Genomic DNA, 10,622 nt, shown 5'->3' on the forward strand with positions numbered 1-10,622 from the left:
AAGGAGATGAGGGTTGGGAGCAGAAGGGTGAGGGTGGGCAGGGATGAAAACTGCAGGAATGCGGTTACAAGGCTGCACAATTTGGTTGGTGGGGGGAGCAGGTGAAGGAAATGAAAAGGATCCAGCGGGGGCCAGGTGATTCAGGACAATGGTAAGCATAGTCCAATGGTGATTAAACAAACTGTCATATTCACTTGTGGATTTCTCATTTGAGAATTGGACACAGACTCTCTGGCTTCTTCATGCTGAACAGGGGCATTGATGTGAAGGGGGAAAGGGAGCACACTTTATCACTTTGCTTGGTGGTCTTGGGTTGAAGCTGCTTGCCTTCTTGTTCTGTTAGAGGATGTTTTCCTGACATTTACTCCCCTCTGGACTGCCAAGTGTTTTCCCAGGTGGGTCCAGTGGGGATGGCTGACTGAACCCTGAGGCTCCATCCTTCTTTGCTTCCTTAGCTGGCTGTTGTATTTCCTTTTTGTCTTTGGAATTGGGTTCAGGGTCAGGTCTGGAGTAAAACTCAGTGTTAAGGTTACCTATAGAAAAGGGAACAAATCTAGAGAACACAAACTTGTGAGTAACAAATAGAAGGGCTTTGGGGGTGTTACTTACAGGAATACTGGGGGAGATGGTGGAGGAAAGTAGCCTCAATAAAATTCTCTGTATACCCTAGGCAGTTTTTTTCTACCCAGGGGTTGGACGGTCCAATCCGAGGGCTGAGGAGCTCGTTCCAGCGCCTGCTGGGGGCCAAACGCATGGCTCGCCTGCAGCCCTCTGGGGAACTAAACGAACTGCCGCCCCCGAGGGCCGATGGCAACCCTCGTGGACCAGGTGACACACCCCCGGGGATGGCTGGCACCTCCCCCCAAATTCCCTACCCCAAGTCCAGACCCCACACCTCACTGAAGACCATGTGGCCAGAGACAACATCCCCAATTCCAGTACCGCCACCATTACCCACCCCCCAATAAGTGGTCATACTGTAATTTGAAGTGTCACTGCCCTCCCCCTATATAAGTTGAGAAAGGGACCTGAGAGTAGTGAACACCCCCCCCCAACCCCAGGTCTAAACAGTTCTTGGCAAAGGCAGACAGCAGATCAAAAGATGCCGTGCATTGAGGACATCTGCTGTCTCGGACATGCTGCCACAGTTAAATGTGGTTGAGTCGTAAACAACTCACAGAGACTCTCATCAATCCATTGTACTGGAAGTCTTCCTCTCTGGGCTGCCCAGGGAAACCCCATCCTGCCACCCTGTCTCTCGCCACCCCTGTCTTGGCTCCAAGAATTCTCCCCAGAACCAGTCCACTCTGCTGCGGTGTGGCAGCTCTGCTGCACCAGCCTGGGGTAGGGGGTGGGGGGTGCCTACCGTCCTTCTCTGGTGAGGGGATCCCTGGGGTCGGCGGTGGGAGCCTCATGGAGCTGCAGCAGCAGTGCAGGCTCGGCAGCAGAAGGCTGGGAGCCATGGGACTCACCCATTCCTCCCTGGGAATCCTTGATCTCGAACCTTGATCCACACCAAAGACCTGTCATCAAGTGTTTAACTGTTCAATTATCAATAAACAGAGGTCTGGAGAAGGCTATGGTGGCCCTCCTCCATGTGGTCCACTGCTCCCGCAGCTCACCACGTTGTTTTGGCTGCTGCTGCCATCTTGGAATCTGAATTTTATTTTTTTAGCTTCAGTTTAAATTTATGTATATGGGATGCACAAATGTTAACATATGTGTGCATATTAATTTCCTAAGACTGAAGTAACAAAGTACTGCAAAATAAGTGACTTTAAATAATAGGAATAATAACAGTCTAGGACCTAGAAATCCAAATCAATGCGTTGGCAGGCCATATAAGCTTTGAAATGTATAGAAGAGTCTTGTTTCTCCCAGCTGCTGGTATCCCTAGGAGTTCCTGGTATTACAGATTTAGCCTCACATACCCTTCCTTACAGCCTCTGTTTCTCTTAATGTCTCTTCTTTTTTCTAAGGACACCACTGGGATTGGACAGTAGCCACCCTTTCTCAGCATGTTGTTGCCATCAAGTTGATTCCAACTCACAACAACCCAGTGTGACAGAGTGAAACACACCCCCCCCCCATAGAGTCTCCTAGGTTGTAATTCTTACAGAAGCAAATGACTATGTGTCTCTCCTGCAAGCAGCTGCTGTTATTGCCAATGAGTCAGTAGCGATTCAGAGCTGACCTTCCAGTGAGTGTTCAGAGGCATTAAATCACACAGAAAGTAACCGCCCATCTTCTTCCCACCCAGCACCTGGTGGATTTGAACTATATGCCTTTGGGATTGCAGCACAGCTTCTTACCACAGAGCTACAGATTGCCAGTCTTTCAGCTAGCAGCTAAGAGTTTATCTCTTGCACCACAAGGGCTCTAACATTAAAAACCCTCAAAACTCACCATCATACAGTGGGAAGTGCCTCATTGCTGGCCCTTCATTGGGTTTCAAATGTTGTAAATTATGTGGGGAAAAAACTGTCCATCTTTTTCCTCAGGTGAATTTGAACCATCAGGGAGGCTCAGCCTTTGGGTTAATCATAGGACTCCCTACAGATTAGGCCACCAGAGCTCTCTGTCCCCATGTTAACAGAGGACATCTTCAAAGACTCTGTTTACAAACAAGGTTCCCATATACGGGTATACACCTGATACAGGCCACGGACTTTGCAATCACTTGCTATGCATCAGAGAGCTGGACAATGACTAGGAAGGACAGAAGGAGAATTGACACCTTTGAACTGTGGTGCTGGAGAAGAGTATCGAATTTACCATGGACTGCTAAGAAAATGAACAGGTTCATCCTGGAGTGGGTGAAGGCGGGCTGCTCCTTGGAGGCAAGGATTCTGAAGCTTCGTCTGAAAAACTTCGGACATGTTGCAAGGAGGGACCAGTTCTTGGATAAGGATATCATGCATTTGAGGGTGGAGGGACAACACAGGAGAGGAAGACCCTTGATGAGATGGATTGATTCAGTGACTGGGGAAATGGGGATAAGTGTGTCAGAAAAGGTGAGATTGGCATAGAATAGGGCAGTTGTACATAGGGTCACTGTCGCAGACAACTCGACAGCACGTAACAACAGTTTCAACATCAGAACCTTTCTAAGGAAAAGTTAAACAAAATAGTGTGCTTATGATGTGCTATTCTGTATACATTTTAATCATTCAAAATTAAGGCTATGTGACTGCAATTTTTCAACTTTCTCTTACAGGTATCTCTGATGAATATATAACACCTATGTTTAGTTTTTACAAAAGTGTTGGCGAATTGAAAATGACTCAGGAAGAGTATGCTTTGCTTACAGCAATTGTCATCCTCTCCCCAGGTAATTTCCACCTGACATTTCTATTTGATTCCAGTGTGTTTTTCTATGTTAGTATGTAATTATGATAATATAATTGAAGAAAGTTTAGAAGACCTAGAGACATAAAGAAAAAAAATAAAACTTGAACACAGGTATTATTAACATTTTCACACACTTATCTTTTTCCCCCCTAAACTTTGTATTAATTAATTCAGTTAGTGCATACTGAGTTCCTACTATGTGCTGCATATAGTTATAAATGATGGGGACACAGTGACGAGGACAATAGGCAGGAACCAGTCCTGATGACATGGACTTTCTATTGTTATTGTTGTTAAGTGTTGTCGAGTCATAGGTGACTCATATCGACCCTATGAACGAAAGACCTGAACACTTGTATAACTTTCATCCTTTCTCCAGCCAGGTTCATAGGGTTTCTGGAGGCAAGCTATTTATGGAAGTGGATGCCACTCCTGCTTCCAAGCTTGTTTGAATCAGGGAACACCACCAAACATTGTCTACCATGGGTGACCATTATCACATTTGACACATCAGTGTCACACACCAGTGTCACATGGACTTTCTATTAGGGTGCGAGATAATGAAGAAACAACACTAACCTTTGAGGAAACAGTAGAAATGAAATACAACACAAAGATGAGGAAATAAGGAAAGTAAGACCTAAATACAATTCTCTAAGTTTGAATATAGTAAATACGGTACTTAAAGAAAAGTAAGGGCGATGAGGATGGTACTATGGGTGCTGGCTGTTTGTTGTTATCTGGATTTGGGTTGGAACTGACTCATAGCTGACCCCTCAGTGGGTTTTCACAGGCTGTAAATCACACGGGAGGAGATTGCTCATCTTTCTCCCTCAGAGCAACTGATGGATTCTAAGTACCACCTTCAGGTTGGCCACTAGAGGTCCTCAGTGGGGGGGGCGCAGGTGGTTATTGTCAATCACTGCAGACACATGATGATCTCACGATAGAGCTGCTCCATGGGTATTTCAAGGCCCCTTTCCTCCCTGCAGCCTCTGACTGGGTTCAAGTTGCCAACTTTTCAATTAGGAGACCAGAGCTGAACACGTGTATCACTTAGAGACTTCTTGTAGTTTTTTAAATGTCACATTTCTTCAAAAGTGTTTCTCCATATGAATAAAAAAAATATATTGGTGAAGTTCATTGTACTGCATATATTACAGTCTGTTATAGATATGAAATAATTACTTAATCTTTATCATACATTTGGTATTCCGAATGTTCCCCCTTTCTGTGTTTTAAACAATGTTGAAAAGGATACCTCTCTGCTTAAGTATTTTCAGATTATTTGGACAATTTGATAGCAAGTCAAGTCATGTTCATGATTTATAGTGAACATGTACAGTTAACTTTTAACAACTTTTGTGTGTGATAATGAGGCAGAAGTTAGTAATTTATTTACTTACTTTATCATTTAAAAAGTAGAATAGTTTCACAGTATCTACTAAAACTACATATGTTGCTGTTGTTATATGCCATATAACATAGCTGCTCATCCAGAGGGTTTTCAGAGGCAGTAAACTGCACGGTTGGGGATTACCCTAAATGTCTCCTGTGGAGCAGCTGGTAGATTCGAACTGTGTGCCTTAAAACTACATATATATATTAGAATGCACACATAACACACACACGTATATGTATTTATATACACAATGGGGGTAGGTGTGTTGGAGTCAATGAGACTCGCTTAGGATAGGGCAGGGTTCAGCGCTATTAAACACAGGATCACTATGAGTCACAGGTGACTTGACAGCACATAACAACATACATACATATACACATACATATATAGACCTCTACTGGCCTATGGGTAGGAAGTTGTGCTGCTAATCCAGAGGGGGACAGTTTGAACCCACAAGCAGCTCATTGGGAGAGAGATAGGCAATCACTTCTCATGCAATTTATAGCCTCTGAAAACCCACTGAAGGTCAGCTATGAGCCAGTTTTGACTCAACGGCAGTATTTAGATAGATAGATAGATAGATAATAGCTAGATGATAGATAGATAGATAGATAGATAGATAGATAGATAGATAGATAGATAGATACAAACATACATACATACATACATACATAGACAGACAGATAAGGATAAAGATACAGTCCCTTATGACCAACTAATTCCACTCTGCTGGGAAAAATCCCCAACAGAAATGAGTGCTTATGTCTATGAAAAAAGAATAGTCACAGCAACTTGGAACAGTCCAAATGTGGGTCCACAGTGGAAGGCATGCATAGATTATGCTATAGCTGCATCTTATAATATTATGTGGACAGCAATAGAAAAGAAGAATTGCTACATGCAACAACACAAATGCATCTCAAGGATAATACATCGAGCCAAATGAGGCAAGCCAAAAAGGCCATGCTGTATGACTCTGCTTATTTCATGTTTAGAAACAGGAAAACTGGACCCAGGTGGCAGAGATAAGAACATGGGCTACTATGGGGGTACTGGTTAAGAAGGGACTTCAGGGACCTTTCTTGGGAGCTGTAAATGTTCCATGTCTTAATCTCATTGTGATGACCTGAGTAGAAACCAGGTGCTGCAATACTGACCCCATGCGTGGCCCCACATGTACAGAGTAGAACAGCATCAGTGGATTTTCGGGGTTGTGATCTTTTACACGCAGATCACCAGGCCTTTCTTCTGAGGCACTCTGCATGCTTTTAAACTGCCAGCTTTGTGGTTCGTTCTTGAACACTGAACCATTTACATCACACAGACATTCCAATAAATATACATGTGTGTAAAAATGTTTCCGTTTGAATGCTTACCTTTGCATATTTGATGTGCATATTTATAAACAACATTTTTTTTAAAAAAAAGTTAGCATTGTCTAATTGTGTCAAATATGAGTTGTCTACCACTCGACAGCACTTAACAACAACATAGAGCAAGCTCTGTTGGCCTACTGGATAGAAAGTGATGCTACCAAGCCAAAGGTGGGTGATTTAAACCTGCAGCCCTTAGGCCTGGTTTGAATTGGTTTTGGTCAAACATTCTTCTAAGTGGTATAGCACTGGTCTGTCCATTTGCTGTACAACTCGTGGTTGCTGTGATACTAAACACTATGACACTGATGTGTCAAATGCAATAATGGTTACTCATGGTGGACAGTGTTTAGTGGAGCTCCCTGATTAAACCAAGCTTGGAAGCAGGAGTGGCATCTACTTCTGTAATAGCTTGCCTCTGGAAACCCTATGAACTTGGAGAAATGATGAACGTTATACAAGAGTTCAGGTCATTCGTTCATAGGGTCGCTATGAGTCGTCTACAACTCAATGGCACTTAACAACAACAACAATAATTGTGTCAAATATGAATTAATTTTTTCACTTCTCACTTGTGTCCTTTTACTCCAAACTTCAAAACAGACAGACAATACATAAAGGACAGGGAGGCGGTCGAGAAGCTGCAGGAGCCACTGCTTGAGGTGTTACAAAAACTGTGCAAGATTCATCAGCCGGAAAACCCTCAACACTTTGCCTGTCTCCTGGGCCGCCTGACGGAACTGCGGACATTCAACCATCACCATGCGGAGATGCTAATGTCCTGGAGAGTGAATGATCACAAGTTCACCCCACTGCTCTGTGAAATCTGGGACGTGCAGTAATGCAGGAGTAGGGACCAGGGCTAGCCCTCTATTTCCTTTGTAATAGAAATTTGATGTATAACATTCCTTCATTTGTACCTAGTTCCACACATTTTTTTTAAAAAAAAAAACAAAAACAAAACACCTTATACTGTGGTGTGGGTGAAAGTTTACAGAGCACATTCTTTCCCATTCAACAATGTATACACATTTTATTTTGTGATGTTAAATTTCCACAGTTGTAACAGCCCTCTGCTCATGTTGCTCTGTGTCTTTGCCTGTCCCTTCCTGTCTTCTGAACTTTATTCGTGGGCAAATGCTACTTTGGTGGTCTCATATAGTTGTTTTTGAACTGGTCAGAGGAGTACGTTCCTCCTGAGTGTTACTGTACGTCTATGTTGTTTGGTGCTGTCAAATTGAGTATGACTCAGAGCCTCTCTGTGAACAAGAGCTCTGAACTCTGTCCTAGCCTCTGCCGTCCTCGTCACCTCTGACACGCTTAAGCCCATTGCTGCACTATTGTTAAATACTGTCAAACTGCCTATGGCCATAAGTGACCTTGTCCTTTGCTCTATCCATGACCATTCTCATGGTCTCTGTCACGCTCAAGCTCATTGCTGCAGCCACTGCGTCAATCCATCCTGTGGTGGGTCTTCTCTCCCCCTTTTGCTGACTTTCCACCTTTCTCAGTTTGATGACAGGTCCCTCCTGACATGCCCAACACATGCTAAAACTCTGTCTCTCTTCATACACTCTATAGGATTGTCTATTGTTGAACCAGAAGTTGATCTCCAAGGGTGGGTTCAGTTCCAGGCCTGAAGAATGTCTAAGGGCCACAGTGTTAGGGAATTCCACTTGTCTCAGTGAGATTAGTAAATGTAGACTTTGACATGATTTTTCACTTTGTTAAATTATTTTTCTGCCTCCCATCTGTCTAAGACCTTTTATGGTGCTTTTAACCAGAGAGTCAGCCATAGCAGTGGGGCACCATCTAGTCCTTCTGGTCTCTGGGCAGTGAAGGTTGGGTTCGTTCATGTCATCCGTAAGTCCTTTAGTCTTATTATTCCTTTGAGCTTTTGGTTTTCTTTACTCTTCTTAGCTTTAGGCAGAAAGTGATCACTAATTGCACCTTAGAAGACAGCCTGTAAGGTTTTAAAACCAGAGTCATTACTCACCAAAGTAGGACGGTGAACATTGTCTTTGTAGATTTTGTTATGCCAGTTGATCTACAAGTTCCCCAAGACAGAGTTCATGCAAGAATCTTGATGTATATTTATAGAGTAATTATGTTACTTCCATAATTATAACGACGGGGCTAGATGGAATTACTTTCTGCAGTCTGTATTAGGCTTCAGGGAAGCCTTCATTCTGATTGGCTTGTCCTGTTTGCCTATTTCAATTGCTCACTACTTCAATTCCATTACAATAAGGGGGATTTCATTTCGCTCTTCATGTTATTTTATTGCATATATTTTATTAAAGAGTTGTGTTCAATGTTAGCAATAAACCACAAATAATGACCATGGGTTTTTCTTTGGGAACAAAAATAGAAAAATGATGGGCTCGTATTCCTTTAAATGATAAAAGGCATTCCATTGAACTTGAGGGGAGTCATTTAGAGGAAGAACTCTCACCACACTGCTGGCACTTCCCCAATCCTGGAGAATCCTGATGAATATTCATTCATTTGTAATAGCTCTCTGATCATCTCATTTTCTAAGGGAGAGTAGCATGCAATCCAGAAGTTAATAATGCTCATGGAAAACATTTCCTCAAGCCATCACTTTCTTTCTAGTGAGAGTCTTGAGGCAGCATTTATAAATTCAGAAGATACAGACACCACAGTGATCGGGCATCCCCTTATCGCTCTTTAGAATGCTCTGCATTGGCTTCAGAACATATAATTAATCACTTTTTGTTTGTTTTCTTTTACTTTTTGAAAGCACACTTACAGCTGGGCACACAGCTGTCCTTTACTTCCCCCAAGCAGCAGTGAGTTCATTTCCTTCCTCCATTGCTACATTGTTGCATTTGCCTCCCCATTATTCTTCAGTGACTATAATAAAACACCTTCTATAAACAATAGAAGGAGCCCTGGTTGTATAGGAGTTAAGCTCTCAGCAGTTAAACAGAAAGGTTGGCAGTTCCAACTGACCAGCCACTCCATGGCAGAATGATGCGGCAGGCTGCTGCTGGGAAAACTCTAGCCTTTGGAAATTCTAGGGACATTTCTACACTGTTGCCCCCACTAAACAGCAGTATTGTAGCTGTTATTATGTGTCATCAAGGTGGCCATGACTCATGGTGATTCCATGAACAACAGATCAAAGCCTTGCCCTATCTCGTGCCATCCTCGTCCCCTCTGCCATGCTCAAGCCCCTCGTCACAGTCACTGTGCCAATCCATCCTGACCAGAGTCTTCCTCTCTCTGGAAATCCCCTTTCCCCTGCCTGTTCTCTTTTTCCCCCAAAGACTGACCCCCCTGAAAACATGCCCAAAGTATGTGAGCTTGAGTTTCACCCGTTCTGCCTCTAATGAGCACTCTGGTTGTTCTTCGTCCAAGACAGGGTTGTTTGCGCTTCTGGCAGCGCATGGCAGACTCAGCACTCCAGACCAACACCACAGTCAAATACAGCGTTGGGGTTGAGCATTTTTGCTCTACTGAAGTCAGCCCAAACGGAGTTTGCTTAATAAGCAAATGGTTGTCTGGTTTTATATTAAAATGCTAGGCCAACACTGAGCACACTAATGGAATTAGAAATGACTTGGGGCTATTAGTTGGGTTCTCTTTCTTGAGTCTATACAACATATAAGAGTCTTTTGCTAGCCTTTTAAGAAGACTTGGTGACACAATATTTTTGGCTGCTCCATCAGTCTGATCCTCTGGAGAAAGCTGGCCAGTGTCCTGCTGTGAATAAACCGGGTAGAGGGCCACTCTGAGTCAATGGCCTCCACAATTGTCAGATGGGGTGGTAAGGGACATTTTTTGGCTGCTATTTTGTTTTAGGGGTCTTTTTTCCTCTTTTTTTTTACTGTGAGAGATACAAAAGTGGTTATTGTGTGGGATGAAAGAAATGGGAAGGATCTTTTGTGAAAAACAATGTATTCACACTTTGTAAATAAATCAGAGTAATAGAAAAAAATTTAAAAAATTCAAATATTAAAAAAGTGATTGTTGTTGTTAATGTGCCATTGAGTCGATTACAACTCATAGGAACCCTATGAACAGTAGATCTGAACCTGGCCCGCTCCTGTACCATCCTTACCATCTCCAAGACACCTGAGCCCATTGTTACGGTCACCATGTCAACCCATCTTGTTGAAGGTCTTCCTCTCCTGTGTTAACCCTTCACCTTTTCATGCATGATGTTCTTCTCCAAGGACTGGCCCATTCCTAACATGACCAAAGTATGTGAGATGAAGTTTCCCCACCCTTGCTTCCAAAGAGCACATTAGCTACACTTTCTCCAAGACATATTTGTTCTTTTGAACGTCCATAGGCTATTTTGTACTCTTCTCCAATATCACAACTCAAATACAGCAATCCTTCTCTGTCAAATTAGTAATTGTCAACTTTCAGCAGCATAACAATTGGAAAGACATCATATCTATCTGGTGGGGCTTCCATGATGTGAAGAAAAGCAAGTTCTGTGCTCACAAGGCAAATCTCCCCGG

At 43.0% G+C, this 10,622-nt stretch overlaps 1 protein-coding gene across 2 annotated transcripts in view; it reads left to right on the forward strand.

Moving 5' to 3' along the window:
• Positions 1-7,059, forward strand: part of NR1H4 (nuclear receptor subfamily 1, group H, member 4) — an 80,631-nt gene extending 73,572 nt beyond the window's left edge. For both annotated transcript variants that reach the window (XM_006888520.1, XM_006888521.1), the window contains exons 8-9: positions 3,218-3,331; positions 6,730-7,059. In XM_006888520.1, coding sequence (XP_006888582.1) covers positions 3,218-3,331; positions 6,730-6,968 — 353 coding nt within the window. In that variant the 3' untranslated portion in view covers positions 6,969-7,059. The remainder of the gene's footprint in view (positions 1-3,217; positions 3,332-6,729) is intronic.
• Positions 7,060-10,622: the final 3,563 nt, after the last annotated feature.

This window comes from Elephantulus edwardii, unplaced genomic scaffold (genome assembly GCF_000299155.1).
Source record: "Elephantulus edwardii isolate Elephantulus edwardi_28Jun2011 unplaced genomic scaffold, EleEdw1.0 scaffold00068, whole genome shotgun sequence".
Lineage (NCBI taxonomy): Eukaryota > Metazoa > Chordata > Mammalia > Macroscelidea > Macroscelididae > Elephantulus > Elephantulus edwardii.